The sequence below is a fragment of the Nuphar pumila genome, unplaced genomic scaffold (assembly GCF_984573655.1).
Source record: "Nuphar pumila unplaced genomic scaffold, dmNupPumi1.hap1.1 HAP1_SCAFFOLD_472, whole genome shotgun sequence".
In the NCBI taxonomy this organism is placed as follows: domain Eukaryota; kingdom Viridiplantae; phylum Streptophyta; class Magnoliopsida; order Nymphaeales; family Nymphaeaceae; genus Nuphar; species Nuphar pumila.
The window spans coordinates 30,702-52,309 of record NW_028323362.1 but is presented as its reverse complement, the minus strand read 5'-3'; the positions used below and the strand labels follow the sequence as shown (position 1 = coordinate 52,309).

Here is a 21,608-nt window from a genome sequence, read left to right as displayed (position 1 = left end):
GTCCGCATCGTCCAGGGGCTGAGCTTGCCCGATTTGATTTACGCAGTCTGAAGGATCAGCTCCCATGGCACCTGGAACAGAGTGGTCCGCAAGATCCATCTCAGAAGAATCCCTGCATTTCGAGATCAGGCCATCAAGAACGTGTTCCAAAGATGGGCTCCAGAAACCGTTGAAGGTTTAGGGTTGGGGGAACACCAATGTTGAGGTCAGTCACTGTGTGATATGAGCGCTCCTTGGAACGTAGTGAGTGAGCTCTTACAAGCATGAGGCCTCCGAATGGCATTGGCATCACCGTATTCTGGAGGCAATTGAGAGATTACCTGTCGGGCGGAGTGGCAGCTGTCGAGATGCCTGCGGCTGAGGGCGCGTCAGCTTCGTGTGTCGAGGCCGCAGTGGCATTCAGCGAGAGATTCTGCCAGTCCAAGGAGAGCCTTTCCAATGGAGCGCCGTCAACAACACAGCCCCCATGCACTGCCGGAGAGCCATAGCGCTCGAGGGTGGGCTGCTGCGGCTGCAATGGAGCAGAACGTCGCCTCATGGCCGTCCAGCGGGCCTCTGGGACGCCCTCCATCGGTGAGAAGTCCGGCGGAGGGGTGGAGGGCGGGGCTGCGTGGGGTGCCCGCCGCCGCATTGCGGTAAAGCGGGCTTCTGGGACGCCCTCGATTGGGGAAAAGGCCAGTGCTGGGGTCGTGGCGACCTCGGGGGGCTGCACGCGGCGGCGCATGGCTGTCCAGTGCGCTTCTGGGACGCCCTCGATGGGCGAAAACGACGTGTGTGGCGTCCTTGCTGGAGTCCGTGCTTGGAGGGACGCGCCTCGTAAGGCCGCGCTCTGTGCCTCATGGTAGGACACGGCTGGCGAAGCGGCGGTGCGAGGTGTTGTTGCTGGCGTCTGCGCTTGGAGGAGCGAACCTCTCGAGGCCGCACTTTGCGCCTGAATGGCGAGGTTGGACGGCGAGCAGGCGGTGCAAGGTGTTGCTGCTGGCGTTGTTGAGCGGCGAGGGGGGGGGGGGGGCATCGACGTTCGCCTCGTGGAGGGCGTGGTTGTGGGGCAAGGCGATTCGTGTGGTGGCGCCTGCATGCACACCATTGCCTGAATACATACACGGTTACACAGACAGTGAGAAACCCAACAGCCCAGGTTGCAAAGCACAATCAGTCTCGCGCTCCACAAAGGTGTGACTGACAATGTGACAACAGTGCAGTGCTTCGCCAGAATGAGTTCCGACTCCCATCTTGTCCCAAAACTCACGTATTTTCGGTATCTGGACCCGAAACATCAAAGGGTATGGCAAAGCACTGACAATGTGTGGCAAGGAGCCACTGCCACAGGAGTGGACGGAGGATCCGGACCTCGAGGGCAAGCTGCAGCAACTTGGCTTCATGCAGGGCACCGTTTTGCAGGTGCTTGAGCGCAATCCCGAGGATCGCATCTCACTACGCGAGGCGCTGAGAGTCGCTTGCTGCAGCGCAAAACCACAGAAAATTCCACCTCTTACAACGACAATGATACACCAAGCAATCGGTTCTTCTTCCGTTTCCCATCCGTTGACGACGGAACTCCCACCTCCAGGCTGCCATCTATGATGTACCATCTACACTTGGGACGGTGTTGTCCATATCTTACAAGGGACCAGTGCGAAGACATGTCAGATCCGCCATGCTACGTCAGGCTAGTCTAGTGTACTATGCTTCCCCCCTGGTTTGGGATCTCTTTTGAGTAATTGCAGCCCTGGTTCCTGATGTGCGCTCGGGTTTGCCTACCTATGTGGATGTAGAAGGCAAACATCATATTCATCGTTGACTTGGTCTGCTGCTACGAGATGACCCGCTTCGGGCCCCAAGAGATGGTGGTACCTGCTACCTCCTTCCCTCTGGTTACCACTTGTGGTATCATGTGCCCGTTCAGTGATGCTGTCATTTGCGTACTATGTTTCAACCGCAACTAATAGTACTTTCAATGTAATGTTTCTTCAACGCATGACATTTGGCGTTCAGCATGAAATACACAAACATGCACAGGAGAGGTGCAACCAGAGCGACCAGTAAATCGAGAGGACATCTCGGAGGTGAACCTGTGACGATCAGCCCTATCAGTGCTTGTGAATACAAATGGATATTACGAAACCATCACATCACAACCCCAATGTATGGACCATACTTTCGTTGGCGTTCTTGCACAATCAGCAGAATAGACAATCAAGTCACTGACCTGGATACATGCCTCCCTCATCATGGGCATGCAGACGCCACAACACTCGTTTCTAACGCTCCATAGTGATCGTGTGGACTATACCTCGCACTCCATGTCCGCAACTGCTATCGCTACTGCTTCCCCAGACTGCAGACACACGACCTTGAGGGGAGTGTTGGCCTCTTGGCGTGCTGATCTCATTTCGATATCATGGAGAAGCTGCTCTTGCTGTTGGCGGTACTCCTCAGCGACGGCCATCAAGTTGCTCATGTCCAGAGGAAAGCTATGCCTTGCATGTGCGCGATGGGACATCAAACCGTGCAATGCGAGACCCTCAGGAGAGGAAGCCATCTTGTGTTCGCAAATGCGTGCTGCTGCTGTACCTGCAATCCCTGTCCGCCATTTTAAAAAGCCTGACAAGCGCGTGCATAGGTGCTTCACAGGGTGCAAACCAGACGACGATGAAAACTCACTTCGTTCAGTACGCTTCCATTTTGTTCAACGTAGAACAAAGGACGCACCTTGCATGACGGCAGGATGCTGCTCGTGGGCTGGATGCACTTCGACATCGCGCTGCAGCTGAAGCAAGTGCCTGCATTCACGATCACGATGAGGCCTCGAACCGCGGAAATTATGATTTACACCGCGATAAATTTGAGAAGCACACCTTGGAAAATCGAGTTCTGTAAAATTACGGGCAGTTGTGATCCTTCCCGAGCCTGGACGACGCTCAACATGACAAGTTTGCATGGCGCTGAGTGTAGGGGAAATATTCACGTCGTAGCTAAATATTCTTACAAATTCATCGACATCCTGTGACGCTCGGCACATGCGGGGTCATCGTCAAGCAGAAAAGGAAAGCGCCTAAGCACCGTGGTTAACAACAGAAGCATACGTGCTTCGATTGCTGCATGGCCTGCTCAACACTAAAATATAGATTGCAACACGATGGTTCCTCCATTTTTCTACGCGGATGGTTTCAGGGGATGTGAAATGCAGAGAGTAATTTGGCGGAACTATGATTGTCAAAATTCTGACACTCTAATGTGGTGACTCACCAACCCTATCCACACAGCGTCGCTGTGTCTCTGCCAAAGTGACTTGCCAAGTCTCCATCACTGAGAAGGCGGCTGTGTTATCGGTAGCATCAAAATCGTGCGATGCAGCAATAGCTATGAAACTTCTGCTGGACAGGGAGGCGTCCCAGGATCTGGACAGAGGTTTGCTTGCACACGCATCTCTGCCAGTATGTTGCAGTGTCCTAACATGCATTCATGTCAGTAAATGGTGTCCACAAAGTATTTTCCAACACTCCATTGCCTTTCCCGGGGTGTAAGAACGGTGTGTTCATGCCGATATCATGGTCCTCGTGGGAGCTCCAGGTGAGGCGTGCAGCTTGCTTAATATAAACGAATGAAGACAATTTCTCTTTCTCCGCATTTGGCATGCGTGCACAGGCTGTGCCTTGGCCTGGAAACCAAGCCGGGGTGCAGCACGCGGCTACCTGTGGTACGGGCCGGACTGTATCGCCTGACATGGCCCACCCATGGATTGAGGTGTAAGGCGTCATAGACTGAGGGCTTGGTGCCGAGTGTCTTGCGCAGCATGCCTTGCAAGGCACAAATGCCTTTGCCGTCCAACACAGCAAATGCAGCAGCAAAGCGATTGCCTAAGGCCGCGGGGCGTCGACTTCGGCAGGATGGGTTGGCTCACCAGCGGCACTGGCAGTGCGCCCTTCAGATGGCAATTCCCTAGGTCCATAGGTGATGACTGTTGATGAAGTGGTGCGCCTCGCCACGGCGTCGCCGACGCCATCTCCAGCACTGTGCGCATTGCGCACAGCAATGCAGTTCGTCCTGGCGATAGCGTGTGGAAACCTTGCATGTGGTCTAACAACTGCCCAACCGGTGCATGCATGAGTTCGTGCAACAGGTCCCCGTGCCTTTATCCATTAGCCCTTCCTACGTGCATGGTGGGTCGCGTCGCTAAAAAAACCTCGCATCGCCCGCCGAAGTGTTCGAGTATAGCCTAATACTATAGGCAACAGTCTTGAAACGAAGTCTCAGGATTCCATGACTTAGAGTTGGCTGCGTTGATGTATACAATGACTCACGGCATGGCATGGCGTAATACCTTGCTGGATGACATGACTGCAATCATGAAGAAATCACCTCAGCCTGAGGCCCAGGCGCCTACATCATGGTTATCAAGTCTCCGCTCAACGTCATCGTCTATATGGTCCATCTGACATCGCATCAAGCTATTACTTCGAAACGCTCACATTCTGCTCCTGTTATCCTCGTCCTTCCTCCATCATGGCTGCTCGTCCCATCAGAATAGATATCGTTAGCGATACCGTATGGTGAGGCCCTCGGAGCTGGATGTTGACCAAAAACGTTTGTTTTCTTCGTGTGTCATCGTTCATAGGGTTCCGCCGGCCTTGGCATGACCTAACCCTGCTCTCCCGGCTTTGTTGTTCACCAATAGTTTAGTTATAGTACCATCGCTTCATGTCCGCTGGATATCGTTCGGAAGTCAGGTCGTCAGCTAGGCTTACAAGGGGCTGTATGTCGTGTGCATCAATGGCCTGCACCGTTTGCAATCGCGCTTATTTTCTAAACGAGCTTTCAACGTATCGTGTTATTACCTAAGGTTTCAAGTGAACGTACCTGTGTACCTGTTTAGCTTGTCGTGGGCAGCCTGCAAAATTCAGTATGCTATATTTCAGGGTTTGGACATTGTGCTTGCAGTCCATGGTGCTTCATTGGAAAAAAGCGCCTTGAGAGTGCCATGAAGCAGTTCAATGGCATGGCTAATTTTGAGGTACGGTGGCGACCTTTCCAGCTAAATCCCAATGCTCCAGTGGAAGGTCAAGACAAGCTGAAGATGTACGAGGCCAAGTTTGGCAAGGACCGTGTTGCTTCTATGAAACCGATGATGGAGGTACGTTCCGAACACTTGGCGTGTAGAATGGATCACCAAGAGAGACTTGTGGCCAGTCGGGCACGATGGCTCGGATTGATGCTGTTCTTGGAAAATGCACTGTGTCCATGCACCAGCATTGAATCCTGGAGCAGTGATACACGCGGGGGACTTGAAGCTCGATCACCTCCAGTGTTCCGTCGAACTTATCTGGGTTCCCACAATGACTGCCAGTGACAATTAAGTCAACCTGGCACATTGCATTGTTCACAACCAGCCATGGCTGTCTCGCCCATTGCCAAGATCGGCATTTTGACTGGCAAACTGTAGGTGTTTATTAATTTTTCCACACGTCTGCTTCATCTCATGCAGGAAAACTTCAGAAAAGAAGGTCTGCCCCCAATCTCATTTGGAGGCCTTACAGGCAACACTTTCAACAGCCACAGGCTGATCTGGAAAGCAGCACAAGTCAGCCCCCAAGCACAAAATTACCGTTGTGGATGAACTGATGCGCAACTATTTCTGTGAGGAGAAGTTTATCAATGATAAGGACGTGCTGATTGCTGCTGCCAAGAAGGCAGGCGTTGAGGTACGCTCAACACCACTCAACCAAGTGAAAGTGACAAGTGACCGCCCGTTTATTGGTATCGTTACGGTCTGCGAAGCACAACTCACCTAAGCGCAGATTCTGTTCTGTTTCCGAGGCAGGGAAGCAGTCAATCCAGCCACATCATGCTAACTGGGTACCATGCCGTGATGGCAAGAGGTAACACGGACAATATGTGAACTCAGGTAGGCCTCCATCCCATATATCCCATACTGAATCCCGACTCTTGCGCACACAAGAAAGGGTTATGGAGAATTGGTGCCCATTCGTGCTTTTCCAGTAGGCATATGCATATGCAGAAGGCATATCAAGGCTTAAGTAGGCACGTGGTGAACCTTTCGAGAAGCTGATGAGCATTTGCACATGTGCAGGATGCTGAGGCTTTCCTGGCATCAGATGAAGGCAGCAGAGAAGTGCAACGAGAACTGGTGAACTTTGCCCGAAAGTTCCAAGTTTCGGGCGTGCCTTTCTTCGTCGTCAACGATCAGTTTACTCTGTCTGGCGCACAGGCACCTGAGCAGTTTGCAGCGGTTTTCTCGAAAGCGTTGACTGCTTGATAGCAGGCCGATGTCCAGAGGATGAGTTGGCAAGCCCCATTTCTTTTTCCAAACTGCATGCATTTTTGGGCGTCTGGACCTGTTGAACATGGTCTGGCGGGGCATTACCGCTGTTGTACTGGGGGTCCACTCGCCCTGCAGGCTGCGTTTGCACAAACAATGTCACTTGTGGGGTGCAGTGCCTGTGGTGTAGGGATAAATCTTGACACATCATGTATTTGGGACTCGTGAGCAAAGTCTTTGAGCTGTTGCCTGTTGTTATACGTTTGGCGTATGGTGTTTATTATACCGTACGGTAGTTCGACTTTGGTGCACCATGAGGCCCGTGTACTTCCTACCAGCATGCAGTGCCACGTGACAATATGCGGTGGCAAGTAATGAAATGCGTCTTGTGGTTAGTGGAACGATGGTTAACGGTCGTTTCCTTGATGACAAGGAAACGACCATTATTGGTAGCCCTTCACCATGAGCGAGGAGCTATGATGCAAAAGTTGTCTTACTGAGTCGGGAACGTCTGACACTTACTTCATGCTGGCTACTTTCGTCGTTGTGGTATACATGATTGCTTTCAAACTCGAGCGGAGGCTCAGCCATATGGCCATGCACCACGTCACCTCTTGCCTCGCCCTGCGCAGTCACTGAATGGTATCGTGACGTTGCAGTACGGTTGCGCCCCACTTTGCCGATGGCCGTTGCCTTGACCGGCGCAATTCGTTCTAAGGGGCTTTGGGCGTCTGGCTGTGACGCTGTTTGGGAGTGAGCCGGTTTGCCCTTCCTTCGCCATCTGCTCTCTCCCACCATCGCCTGCCACACCCAAGCTCCCGCGCAGCGCGCTCGCATGTTGGAAGCCACTGGCTTGTATCTGGCTCACACAGACACGACAGCTCTGCCTGGCGTTTTGCCAGCGCCTGCCACTTTTGGCGATGTGCCGTCCGTGCCTTTGGCGCCCTGTGCGCATGTCGTTATCCGCCCTGTTGGCGCCACTCTTGATGCTGCCTTTGGGCGCAGACTTGTTGATGCTCTTCCCTGTTCTGTTCTCCCTGCGCGGTTCCAGCGCAGGGGCTTGAGGCCGAAGCCCTCTGGGTGTGTCCTCGCAGGCGTAGTGCTCGTTTGCGTGGTCCTGGCGTGATTTCCGATTGATTTTCTTTTCTTTTTTTCAGAGGAATTCGGCCCCCAATCAACGACAAGCTATTTGAAGATATATGTCTGACGCATTCCGACGAAAGTGTGTGTCTGACATCCTGTCAGTAGTCTAGAATTAATGGCAACACTACTCAGTACTACTGGCAGTAGGCTGTTGCATGTGCCAATTTCTACTCAACGTGTGCTTTCACATCCCTGCATTCGTAACGTGGCCCTGTACAAAGTGTCTTGCGTTTCGGCCTTATGTACTGTTTCCCGCGCAATGTTCGTGGGTGAAATTCGTTGATAACGTTCTTGTATCTTGTGGCTAGCAACAGCAACACGTTAGAGTGCATCTTATGCAATGCGATGCAAGTTGCTGCCCTTCGTATCTTCATTGCATTCAAACCACGCTCATCGGTCCTGACAAAACACAAATCGCCTTTGGCGGTGTTTAAGCATACTTACACGAGAGCATCGCCTGAACAGCGAGGTGTGATTGGCAATGCTCGCAAGCCATCATCTAAATTTACTCTATTTGATGCAATAGATATTGTCGAGCGTCAGGAAGCAGATATGGGTGAAAAGCGCAAGATGGATGGCAGCGAAAGCAGCAGCAAATCCGCTAAGGCAGACGTCCTCGTTAATCCGAAGCGGGTTAGAAGTCTGAAGGATGGTCAATCCGGAGATGGGCCTGTGATATATTGGTAAGCTATACACAAAGCTGGTTGTGTCAAGCAGGGATTGTGTTGCTGACCATCGCATGGATTCGGAGGCCCTGTCATCACCTGGAACAGGCAACTTTGACAGCAGGTCCTGATCACATGTCACGAACGGTTTCAAGGATAGACAATATGATGATGTGCTTGCATATCTGTTATGGTGCCTTGCAGCCAGGGCTGTGGCGTGTGCAGTTGATGGATTGCAAGTTCCAAGAAAACCTTCCCTGCTTGTCAGTTGTTGGTGCTTTGATGTTTTGCTCCATCTCATTTCATAACATCAATTGACTTGCAGGACTAAACTAGGCAGCCCGTAGTACTGACTGAATAAACGCATTCGCTGATGTACATGCAATTCAGTCTGTTTACCCATGCAGTCCGAGTACACAGGATTGCACAGGGATTCTGTACGCCAAGTCATGCATCGGATCCCAGTGGAAAGCCGTTAACGATATAATGCTAGCAGGAAGGCTTCTGTCATCTTTCCTCATGCATGCATTACAATATGCCTGAAGGCCTCTAGTGTTTTCCAAGGACTGTGCAATTCGGGAATTCCAACGCATGCACAGGGAGTCCAGATCAAAGTGTGCATGCAATGGAGGAAAGTCAACCATGTTCAGTCAGACAGCAAGCTTGCACATCAACCCTGTCACACTTCACTTTCGACTTGATGGAGTCTCTGGTAATGCAGGTAGTATGAAAGTGCAGACAGCCCACATTGATGATAAATGACACACATGTGGAGTATTAATCCGTATCGATCCGAGACACACACTCTCACAGAGTGCACTGAGGCCTACATCTCAACCCACAGCAATCCCCGCGAGGAGTTGTAACTCTCCAACAATGTAAACACTGGATTGTGGATCTGCAGGATGTCCCGAGACCAGCGCATGAACGATAACTGGGCGCTGCTATATGCGGCCGAGCAAGCAGCTGCCAAGGGTGTGAACGTAGCAGTAGCATTCAACCTGGTGGACAAGTTTCTCCATGCGGGCGCCCGCCAGTTCGGCTTCATGCTGCGAGGCCTGCAGGAGCTCGGCCCAAAGCTCGAGGCCGCAAATATCCGCTTCCATCTGCTCCAGGTGTGTGATGTCAATGTTGTTGTCATTTTCCATGGACATATCCTCACTAGAAAAGCACCTCCAAGTTGCTCTCAGAGTTGTCACTGTCCATGTGGGTGTAGTAGTGTCATGAACTTAAGATTATCATCAACACAGCCAATGTGTGTAGGCTTCAGAGCGCCTTGTCATGCACTAGCACTTGAGGGCTGAAGCAGCATGCATGTTCAGTTATGCACAGGTGCTTGCGTGTGTTGTTGCTCATCACAAACATACCCTGATTGCCTGTCATGCAGGGGGAGCCTTCAGAGACAATTCCCCAGCTGGTGGGAGAGCTCAAGGCGTCCTTACTAATCACAGACCAGTCACCACTCCGCCTCGGCCGCAAATGGCGGGAGGAGGTGGCAGCTGCTGTGGACTGCTCCTTTCATGAAGTTGATGCACACAACGTCGTACCTGTACGTCCACAAATTTGAATCAACACCTTGACCCTTCACACATTCGAACCAACACCTTCACTGTTGCTTATTTCATTCGCAAAAAGCTATTCCCGTTTTCACGAGCAATGTTACAATGGCAGTTGTGATCATCACCACCACCTGCGGCCAGCATACCTGAATCAGACCTACCATACGTAGCAGCCTGACCTGATTGACATGTCATCTTCTTCTGATGGTATAGTTTATGGACGGGGGATGATGTATTCAATTGCCACTCTGCCTCAGGAATGCCTGCTTTAAATGTTCACGGTCTGGAAGGTAGTCACTTGCCCTATGGACCGTACCAGAACCCAGATGGAGGTTGGCAGCGCCTGAGACCAGCCGTACGTGTGGCATTTTAGGTGTGGGAGGCAAGCGACAAACGGGAATATGCAGCACGGACTATTCGGAGCAAGATCCACAAGAAGCTTCCGGAGTTCCTGGAGAATTACCCCGAGATGCCAGCCTGCAAGGCCTGGAGCACTGAGGCACCTGCCATCCCTTGGGCCGACTTGCTGGCACACGTGCTCGATGTGGGTATGGCCCTTCCCAGATGATCCGGGATGGTGACTCTGATCATGGCAGGATCTCTGCGTGGCTGATGGCATGGCTGCGACAGTGCAGTTTTGATCGACAGGGGGTCGTCCCTGTGGATGCGGTAGTGCCGCATAAAGATAAGATACATCATCATGGGAGACATGGTACTTGTTTTGCTGTGCTCACCGGTTTGGCGGGTTGCCTGATGGTCTTCACAAAGCGCATTTGTCGACGATAGGACGGAGGCCATAGGACAGAGTTTCGCCAGACCCTATCATTTTTTGGGTCCAGTTACCCAAAATTGCATGAATTTTGGGGACACACATGGGCGTCGGACCCATTCTGGCCAAGCACTGGCGTTGTAGGGCACCACAGCTAGAGAGCAACACTGTCCACTACGCGTCCGGACTACGGAGACATTGAGACGCGCGTGATGCAAAGGCAACAGTACACACATGTGGAAGTGATCACTCTGTCTGGTGATTCGTGCAGGGAAGGAGGTGCCTGAGGTGCAGCAGGTGAAGCCGGGAGAGGATGGTGCTGGGGAGGCTCTGGCCAGTTTTCTATCTCCTATGCGCCTCAAGCTTTACTCGGAAAAGCGAAATGACCCCTGCATACCTGAGGTGCTGCCCTCCTTACTCAACCCCTGAATGTTCTTCATCTATCTAGCGCCTCACGTATCGGGTTTGTCCTTGTGCTGTGCTGCCGATAGCCTGCTCCCTTTTCTCGATCGATGGACGCCTTTCACTCCGCATTGTTTGCACGTTGTATGATGGTGCATTCCTGTACAATACTACCGCTTCCACATGGACATTGGCAACTTTAAGAGCTACTTGGGATTCAGTGCTACCACTAGCGTCACCTTGTCATGTCAACATTAACGCATGTGTGTGCATGCGGGGTTAGCAGGGCTGCTTAAAGAAACGACAGGTTGCTGCCATCAGCATGTTTGCCTGTTGTCTTTAGCAGTCTCTTTGACCAGTGCGTCGCCAGTCTCCCAGTCTCCAGTTCGCACCCCATTTCCGTTCCAAGAAATCAAGCATTTTCAGGCATCTGGACCTGAGAATTACCCATCTGACGAAAGGCTGTCTTTAACCATGCTTGGTGTCATGGGAATAATGACATTGATTCCAAAGTGGCAGTGGACGTGCCCATGACAAAGCGGATGCGGCGTTTCGTACAAAGGTACTATAGGTATCCATCATCTCGAACATTTGCCACGGCAGTCGCGTTCGTAAAGTTATCACATTGCCAGGAGCTGTGGGGGAAGTTGTTCGCATTCCCAGGCACTCTTGAGGTGAATTGTTCGCCCACCCAGGCGCTCTGACGCAAAGTATTCGCACTCCTAGGTGCTCTGACGTGGAGTGTTTGCCTTGCCAGGCGCTATCAGGGCTCTCACCGTACTTCCATTTCGGCCAGCTCGCTCCTCAGCGGGCGGCGCTTGAGGCCATCAAGCACAAGCGCACTGCGAAGGAGTCGGTGGAAGCCTTTCTGGAGGAGTCGGTCGTCCGGCGCGAGCTGTCGGACAATTTTTGCTTCTACGAGCCCAACTACGACAACATCTCCTGCGCTTACGACTGGGCGAAGAACACACTGGAGGCTCACAAGGGCGATAAGCGCGAATTCATCTACACACTGTGCGCTCCTTGATTGCATGCGTGGTTGTGACACTGTATTTGAGGCAATAGCGTTGCAGTGCTTCAAAGCAGGAAAGTGACGCAGCTTCACAGACACAGAAAGCGAGATGGAGTTGAATGTATCTGCACTGGATAATGATTATGATTGTGTGTAATTTTACCGACTGTTTCTTGCTTACCTATGTGATGTGATGATATGATGTATCTATTCAACTCATTTTAAGCAACTTCGAATCCACGTGGACATTCGTCTTCAAAGGTGGGGCGGAGGGGGTGGGAGTCAACCGAAAGTACCGCAAGCACGTGATGTTTTTCTGCACAAGCAGACATACATGTGCTGACCGGGTGACCAGACCAGAAGCGTACATTGACTAGGTCAGCAACCCCTCTGGAGCGAGCACCTTTCCGGCTGTGCTAGCTCACAAACCGGAGTACCATGCAGAAAGCCTGTCGACATACCGCCTGTCGCATCAAGGTGTATCGTACACTATTACGATGCCTCCTGGTTTGACTGTGTGAGGATGACTCGGCTCCAATCCTCCTTCTCCATGTATCGTACACTATTACGATGTCTCCTGGTTTGATGGTTTGTTGATGACCTAGTCATAATCCTCGTTCTTTTTTACCTGCCATCAACTGCCTCATGACAGCATTTATTTCAAATCATCATCTCATCACATAGATAATGGCAGGAGAAGTCAACAAGCATGCAAGGCAGCACATTTGAAGTAATACAGCACTTCGAGCACAAAGATACTCATCATCATGATCATGATCACAAAGATCAAAGAATGCAACTCTGCAGCGGTTTGCAAAGAGTACATCGTCGGCTTCATCGACCAACCTCTCACACCAGGGGGTGCCGCATTGCAGGGAGCAGTTGGAGAAGGGAAAGACATACGACGACCTCTGGAACGCCGCGCAGATGCAAATGGTTCACACAGGCATCATGCACGGCTTTCTGCGCATGTATTGGGCCAAAAAGGTCCTCGAGTGGACCGAGACGCCCGAGCTCGCCCTCGAGCGCTGCATCTACATGAACGATAAGTACCACCTCGACGGCCGCGACCCCAACGGCTACGTCGGCTGCATGTGGAGCATCTGCGGCATTCACGATCAGGTTCGACGTTCATACTCTACAGGGATGATGACAGCGACAGTGATGTGTGAAATGGATATGCCAGCCGAATGAAGGGAGTGTTTAAAACGGGCGAGACAGCCAGGGTTGATCTTGCGCTGCCAAAATGTGTGATGTGCAAGAGGACCCTCTCTCTGAGGGTCTCAAACTGAATGCCTTTTGGAACTTGCTTGACCAGAAGGGCGACGTGAGTTGAAGTGAGCTCGGCTGGCATGAGGTGAGTGCTCTAGACGTTGTGAGCATGTAAGACTTTTGAGGCAGACTCGAATGCAGTGACGTGGCAAGATTGAGCATGGTGGATTCCAAATGGTACGGGGACATCCAGTGAAACGTCTGCTGCTGCTGCTGAGCTGCTGCTGCTCAGCAGCTGCTGCTTGTTGAAAGCAGGAGGCCCTTGTTGCATCCTTGTTGGTACCGGACCCATTCTGATATGTCTTGAACATTGTGCTAAGAGTGAACGTTGGGTGAAATGTGAGAAACGTGACACTGTGCACCAGCTCTTAATGGGTTTGTCCCTATCTATGTCCCTATGAGTTAGGGTGCCCTCTGACTGGATCATGCCAGATTGTTCACGTCAGTTGCGGAAGAACGCTGTATCAATGCGGTTTGCACCATATTTCATGGTTGAATATTGATGGCCTCTTTTACACGGACGTGCATAACTTTCTGGATGTGGATGATGATATCTTGAGAACGCTTCGCCGTCTTTGCAGGGTTGGAGTGAGCGTCCTGTGTTTGGGAAGATCCGGTACATGAACTACGCTGGCTGCAAGCGGAAGTTCGACATCCAGAAGTATATTGCCCTCATCGCCAAACATGTCGCCACGCCAGAACCTCCGGCTGCCAAGAAAATTGACACCAGCAAGTGATGACTGCAAGTGGTGTGCGTGGTCGGCGGGCTTGTAGCATCTAACGCTGTAGTCGTCGGACTTGTAGTATCTGACGCAGCAGCGTTTACCATTATCTAGCTGTGGAAGGATGTCAAGCAGTGATAATAATATTGCTGACGGTGTCGATTGATCACCTCTTCAGAAGTGTTCATCATGCCAGGCATTCTCGAGGGCAACTTTGCATGCTCTGTGATGATGGTGAAAGCGATTATGGACATAAAGCTGGAAGAGAATCAACATGTTGAGGTGGTTTCTACTGGTGCTCGAGGGCAAGAACCACAGGGGTGATAGGAATTTCAGTAGGCTTTTCAAAACAGCCTCTAAAGTGTCTGTTGTACGATGTGATTCGAGGAAGGCACACATGCCGTTGGCCATAGTAGGGCCCCTTTCTAAATTTTCTACTTTGACTTCCGTTTGCAATATGTCCGTGCACCTGTAGTCGCCACCTCATTGTTGAATTGCCCACCTTCGAAATGAGGTGTTCAAATCTCAACTGGGTGCAAGCGGTTTCTGCTGTGCCCGGGACACTAATGATCGGAGTTGAAAATCCTGGCATAGATCATGCCTGCCGAGATTGGCGTGCTTCCATTTACCATGCACCTTGGCCTTTGGCTTGACCTTGTGGGTGCTGCAATGGACGCTAGTTCGATGACAGGGGAGCAGGGGGTTAACTGTACCTCCCTTCTATGCACGTTCATTCGTAAACAAAAGCAATGATACGTCATTTGACGATACTGAATAGCTTGAATTGGATGACGGTATGCGATGTTTGGGGCCTTGCACACGGTATAACAGCCTCATCATGCTTCCTTTTTCTTTTCTTTCGTTCGTCTTTCGGTAGCCTTTCCTAGATTTGCCGGCCCTGTCGCTTGTAATATACAGCCTCATCATGCATCCGCGAAAACAGCGATCGTCAGAAACAGAGCTGCCAAGTGGGTTGCCAAGCCCAGACCACCCATCATGTTCCTGCAAGAGGCAATTTAACAGCAGGCTGCAACCACCACAACCTACATTTGCCCAGCAAGTCAAGACAAGGACATGAACGCCACAACCTTCAGAGACCGACCAGTGTGAGTGCGACCCTTGCTTCACCACGGAAGGCAGTAGCCGAATGTGAATATGCTACCTTCTCTCTGATGGACGACCATCGACCCGCACCAGACTGATGGTGACATTGACCATACATCATATGCATAAACTACGCAAATAGCACAAGCTGGCAAATGGTATCTTCCAAAGACTGATATCATCGCAGTTGATGTAGCCTCCATGACCCTCACTGAAACACTGCAGAGGCGCCAGAAAGTTGGCTGATGCCAAAACGGTGAGCGTCTACGAATCCAATGCCGGCCATCATGAGGCATGGGAGTACTGGCAACAAACACAGATATAACAAAGATACACAATCGCCACAATGCAAAAGTACCAAGCACAAGGTACCCAGACAGTTCACATGTCTGGATTGCTCAAAAGCCCTCGAGGCGGATACAATCATTTCGCAGGCAAGTGCAGCTCCATATCATCTGTGTATCGCATCCCGACCTTGACTTTGGAGCCTCAGCAGCCCAGCAAAGCGGGTGTTCATGGGCTCGTGCGTTTGCAGTAACTGCACACACAAACACATGGGTGCTGTAAAAGTGAGATTTATTGAAGGATATAGGTTCGACACACGTTTTTGGCAGCCCAAAGAACCCCTTAGGCAACGTCGAAACCAGTCACGGCTGACTGATGTAACACCATCTGTTCCCACCCTTTCACATGGGGGGCTGTAACTGTGTGATGATGATGATGTACCGTTTTACAGCACTGACGCATCCGCATGGACATCGGTACCGCCAAGTGGCTCCAAGTAAGAGAAACTACTTGGGAATCAAGAATACACGTACAAAAGAGAGATCAATCATCTTCACAGATATGAGCAGGGTACATAGAAATCGACCTTAACAGCATGATCAGTGTTGGGTGTGAGTTTTGGCCCTGGATCTGAAGCGATTTTCTACAGTTTACCATGTTTACAAACTATTGTATACATTTGTAAAAGGGTGGAAAAGAGTGTGTTTACACTGAGCTACCGCGACCGGTTTTGCCCTTGCTCAAGGGGCAATTCGGACGGCAATCAACTGCTACATGGCTAATTACATTGCTACATTGACCATAAAAAGGACAACTGGGGAGTCGATACTACCATTCCCACAACCTAAGAATGACGTATCAAGCAGTATAGCAGCACACGCCCGCCGATGTGTCATGCCGTAGCTGCGTATGATGAATGGTGTTTCATATCGTCATATGAATGTACCTTGATCGCTTTTGAATGGGGTATCCTTGAATGGCGTGCAAGCTGATATCTATGTGGCTATCTCTATCTAGCGCATGTCACAGACAGGGCGAGAAGCATACATTGCTGGAAGGTGTTTGAAGAACGATGTCTTGTTTCGTAATCGACGGAATGGGGCTACATGGTGGGAAGCCGTTCATGGAATAGCTGCACACAAACCTGCAAGTAGCAGTTACCTTAGCATGTGGCACTTGGGGTAGATCACTCTCCCATCATACACACCTGTTGGCTGCGGACAGGCTAATTGCTCCAGCACACTTTCATCCAAGGACCCCCTGAGTTTAACCGTGCACAACCTGGTAGCAATGATTCCCAAGGAGTACTTGGTGTTGCCAATGATGCGGTACCTTTGTATAACACTACCGCATCCACATGGACCTTGTTGATGAAGGAAAACAAGCTGTTGCAGTCTGGGTGCATCAGCATCGCCGTACCTGGGGCGCAAAGGCTCATTGGTAATGCCTGTGCTGGAGGGAGCTTGATGGTAGCGCGGGCTATCGGAACCAGCAGCCAACCCCCTTCTGTGAGGGTGAGGTGTCCAAGGCAGCAAAGGCTGCGATTCAGGCCCCCACACTGAACAGCTCAATGCCGTGTGTCTATGCAAAATTGGATGGCTCGACTGCAGTTCCTTCGGCTTCTGACTTCTAGCTGCACAGTTTTCGCATGATCCTCCGCCAGGGTTTGCTTCCATCTCCTCCTCCTCGTCCACTTCCTCCAGTTGCTCGCCATCCTTCTCCGTCTCTCTTTCCCTTGACCTGCTTCCCCAAAACGCATGTCAAGCCAATGGATGTGTGCTGGTGATTATGCATCTTCTTACAACACTACCGCACCCACATTGACATTGGTAACTCAAAGGACTACTTGGGAATCAGTGCTCGGTGAGAAAAATGGCAAATGGAGATAGGATAGGGTAAGTCGTTGCAGCAGGATGAGAGTTCCCTCGTTTGTTCAAAGACTCCAAACACTTCGAGCGGCACTTTACTGACCCAGCATCGGCCAAACACCCCTGTAAACTAAGCAACTTCATGAAAGGGAGATGTGCACTTTGGTATGATCTGGTGATGATGCCAAAACAACTGAAACATGTTGGAATGGAATGAATGTAATGGTCTTCGTACCCTTTGTGAGGGGTAATATGTGCATATTTCTTGAGAAGCCCATTGCATAATCATGGTTGAAAGAGCGCGCGTCTTCCCTTGAAGCAGCAGCGTTACTCATCGTGAGAAAGCTTACCAAAACAAACAGTCTTCCATTGAAGTAGCAGCATGACTCATTGTGAGAAATCTGACCAAAAGAAACAGAATGATGTCAGTTGTCGGCTCATGCAGGCAAAGGCAATTGCTTACCTGCATGGATGTACAGTCAGCACCTCAGCATCCCCTTCATAGCCCGCGGGTGCATGTGGCATTGGCATGTTGGCAACGTTCTCAGGATGGGGATAAGGCCGCCCTCTGGTGCCGAGTGGCTTGGAGCTGAGAGGGTGGTTGATGCTGAAGTCTGGGCACACCTCCGGCATCTGCAGAGCGCAAACTTGCCCTGTTTCCAATCGGGTACCCAATCAGATGCATGCAATGAACAGTTGAACGCAAGAAAAGTGGAATAATGTACGCTGTCACATCTCCGGACGATGGCCGCACAATTCTCGGATCCGCACATACACAAAATAGGCAAGGAAATTAGCAGTTTGCTACCAGACATTCCGAAGTTGGACCTGACTTTGCCAACATGTCCATGTCAATGCAGTAGTGCTGTGTAGAACCAATCATACTACGACATGTCCCTAGTTGTAGCATATCCCACAACCAATTAATCAAGACATCAATCGGAATGTTTCTGAAGGCACACATTGCGCCGACAGGGACAAGGGGCTTCCTCAACTCCCGGCGCGTGCGGTGCAAAGATATGCATTCATGCAGTTGCAGAGCGCACAGGCGTTTCCACAAAGCCTCGGCAGTATGTCCGTGGTCGAAAGCTGGCTTCCAGAAACTGCAGCGGAATGGCGGAGTTCATGATCCGTTCTGGCAGCATCCCTCGTTGGATGCTGTCTGGTGTGCTGTACTGCACCTTGGCCAGCTTGGATGCGAGAGACTGCCTGAACATGTGGTCCAGCTCGATGTACTCCTGCGCACAGGACCGTACTTACTTATGAGCAGTTGTGTTTTTGATCCTATAAGTAGCTCTTGGAGTTGCCAATGTCCATGTGGATGCGGTAGTGTTGTAAAAAGATACATCATCATAATGAAGATGGATTGCACGTCACGAGTAAGCGGGCTGGCATGGGTGCCACACGCCTCAATGCCACGAGGCGGCACCCCATGGGAACAAATCTGACACGTCACACCCGCCAACCCTGTTTGAGTTGTGACGCAGAGAACGAGGGCTGGGGGGTGCGACGGATGACAAGGCATGAAAAGGAGAAAGAAGACAGAGTCTAGACAACACTTTTCACAATCAGGAGGTTTACTGGCGGGACAATTTTTGAATAAAAAGCATTTGCTTGTTTCCTGAATACTCTGCCAGAGAAAACGGCTGCAGTGTGAATGCTGAGCCCCGAGCACAGGCAAGGAGGGCTCGCACATCGAGTTTTCGACGTATGGAGGCGGTGTTCAGGGTGGGGGTTAAAGGAGCGCTGCTGAAGGGTGTGCGAACCATCGGCGCTGACGGTGGTGTGGGCGTTGTCCATCCGTGGCGCCCTATGCCGTAATCAATGAGGTCGGGTGGCGTCGTTTGGTACTGCTTCCTTCGCAGCACCCATCTTGGCTGCTCTGACCGGGCCTGCACAGCATTCTCAGCGTTTGAAACGAAAAGAAATGGAACGAGAGGAGAAGGACACTCTGTCGGTAACCAAACCAGCCCCCCTCATTACACGCACTACACCTTCAAGGAACGCCCTTGCATTTGGGTTGATGCCCGATGGGTGTGATTTCTTTATCAGATGTGCTGGTTATGTCACATCCACGGAAAATTGTGACGACATAGACATATCTCTCAACGTCTTGGTTGAGAGATATGTGTATGTCGTGTGGACCACAGGTCCTTGAGAACACGACTGCGGACGTTACCTGATCGAAAACGGTGAGTGGCAGTTTGCGAGCTCCGTAGGAAAAGAAAGCAAATGAACAAGGATAACTGACGAGGTCGGGATTGACAATCAGAGAAACAGCCGCGGCTCCTGAGTGAAGGAATGCAGCATTCCCTAAAGGACATTTGTTTCTGGACAGATGGACTAGTCCAAGACAAACAAACGTTGATACCCCCTGTTACGTACAGGATCCAGATTCACGGCAATCACTCCAAAATTCCTGATGTAGATGCCAGCAACATGGATTGGTGCTTATCTCCTGGCGCCCTCTACCGATGTCCGCCAGCCTGTGATAAAACATTAACCGATGACAGTAGTGGCTTACTAAACTTCACCGATCTGGCGGGAAAACACAACACACATAGTCAGCATCCAAACCGCGAACTAGTGCCACTAGAATTGCAACAGCCTGCTCGTTCCCCATGTTGGGCGAGGCAAGTGAGGTCGCCCAGCGTCGAAGGAACAAATGTATGGGAGGTAAAAACGGCGATCGGTCGATCTTGGTGTGATTCCCGAACAATTTTTAGCTTCTGCGTTCTCTACGCGGCATGTTTCGTGCGGCCGACTATCGCGAACCGCCCCGTTAAGGCGTCCTGAGTCGGGGCTCCGGACACCAAACACGCAATTCAAGGAAAGCACACGACCCATCACGACGTGAAACGACCTCTTGCCACAAATGGTGGACAATCATGTACGCTGCGAGGCAACTGCCGCCGCATGTCTACCCATGATTTCTATATTTGGCAACGGTCTTAACGGACCAGCCAGTTGACGTCCTCCAAAGTGCAGGCATCAGAACGTTTTGCGCACCTTATATGACGCTTCGATTCTATCTTTGTGTTCAAAGAATGATTCCGTTTTCATCCACCCACCCATCCTGGCTCTTTCGGGCTGTGCGCACCAATTTTACACACAAAGATAACTCCAAGCAGTTCTGGCCACCTCTACCGATTACACAGCGACATGTTACCAGATCTTTCATTCAACTTCCGTGGCACTTGCCAAGCTATCTCATTGTTCAGTGTCCTCTACAAACCATACCCCAATGCTTCTTGGACGACACGCTGTTAGGAACTCGAAGAGAAAAACGTGCAACCACATGTAATGTCGCCTTCCAGGACAATGTGTTGGATGCGAGCTGAACAAATTGCACAAAGCGGCATCCTAGCTTTGTGACAACAGTTTAAAAAATCCGCCCCTATCCGCCTAGCCTAGTCCTCGATCGCTCAATCAGGGTTGCACAGCCTGGCCTCAAGGTGGCCTGCACCCTCCTTCCGCAACAACCATTACAAAGCATGTTGAGGGTAAGCAAGTAGAATCGTCGCCTCAGGGGCTCTCAGCTGGTCCACAAGGCGGTGCTCATAGGGTTCGTGAGCGCACACTGCTGTTATATGCTAGATGGGCAGTCAAACATGCCCAGAAGAAAACCATGTCTATTCTTTCTACTTGCACCCAATCCTGACTTTTACACATACGCAGTAGGCGACCAAGTGTTCAACAACCACTCGAGTAAAAAACTCGTCGGCTTGGCAACGGTGGTCAGCCTACCATGTTCAGCTTCTAGTGCTGGAATCGAAGACAGTGCATCTGAAAAGCCTCGAATGAAGGTGATTGGGGTCCAGGACGCGTGCTCATACGCATGCTGGAAGGTGAGTGCAAGCGTGGGTGACACCGAGCAAATTGACGAAGGTACATGCCGTCTTTATCATGCTGCGTTCTGATATGCAACTTCGCAGCCGGCGTGTGCCAAATAGAGGTCAGTCGAGGCCTGTAAGGAAGTGACGGTACCGAGTTCGAGTTCGCTCTGCCGGCTCGTGTTCTGTAGGCTGGGCGCTGCAGTCGCACAAATTTGAGTTGTCATGGATGAGTGCGGCCTCTCACGCGTTGTTCACCGAGCTTTCCCAAGTACTTAACCTGCGTGCAGATACTCCCAGCCGTGAGGACTGTCGTGGTGTGCGGGGAGACGGATGAGTTCAGGGACCTGGCACGGACCCAGGCCCAGAAGAATGACTTTGTTGTGGACCTTGCTGCTCAACAGGGGTGGCAACACGTTTCTTGGCTAAGCGCGCACGCCGCGTACTTGGCATAGACATTAGCGAAGACATCATAGCACAGGCTCGCACAAACAGCCCCTCCATTCAGTTTGTGGTGCGCCTTCAACTCAAATGCACTTGTTTCATCTGATGCCGAATACTTGAGAAAGTATGATGTCGTATCCTGTTGTGCTGGTGGACAGCAGATGGTAGAGGTCTGCAGTTGGCATTTGCTTGAGAACGGATGGGAGGTGCTGCGCCGGATGCCTATTTGGTGTCATTCCTTATATGTTGT

General features: G+C 51.2%; 2 protein-coding genes across 2 annotated transcripts; both read left to right on the top strand.

The window, feature by feature from the left end:
• Window positions 1–4,514: 4,514 nt before the first annotated feature.
• Window positions 4,515–6,126, top strand: LOC149810205 (oxidoreductase bty37-like). The gene is made up of 4 exons (XM_089994381.1): window positions 4,515–4,553; window positions 4,942–5,134; window positions 5,486–5,702; window positions 6,092–6,126. Exons 2-3 carry the CDS (start codon window positions 4,982–4,984, stop codon window positions 5,615–5,617), a joined length of 285 nt encoding a protein of 94 aa, XP_089850507.1. The 5' UTR covers window positions 4,515–4,553; window positions 4,942–4,981; the 3' UTR covers window positions 5,618–5,702; window positions 6,092–6,126.
• Window positions 6,127–8,041: 1,915 nt separating this feature from the next.
• LOC149810204 (deoxyribodipyrimidine photo-lyase-like) lies at window positions 8,042–14,477 on the top strand. Its single transcript, XM_089994383.1, has 10 exons — window positions 8,042–8,106; window positions 8,993–9,203; window positions 9,476–9,637; window positions 10,021–10,195; window positions 10,688–10,818; window positions 11,576–11,832; window positions 12,706–12,952; window positions 13,684–13,831; window positions 14,021–14,144; window positions 14,300–14,477. Exons 2-10 carry the CDS (start codon window positions 8,994–8,996, stop codon window positions 14,475–14,477), a joined length of 1,632 nt encoding a protein of 543 aa, XP_089850509.1. The 5' UTR covers window positions 8,042–8,106; window position 8,993.
• The last annotated feature ends 7,131 nt before the right edge of the window (window positions 14,478–21,608 follow it).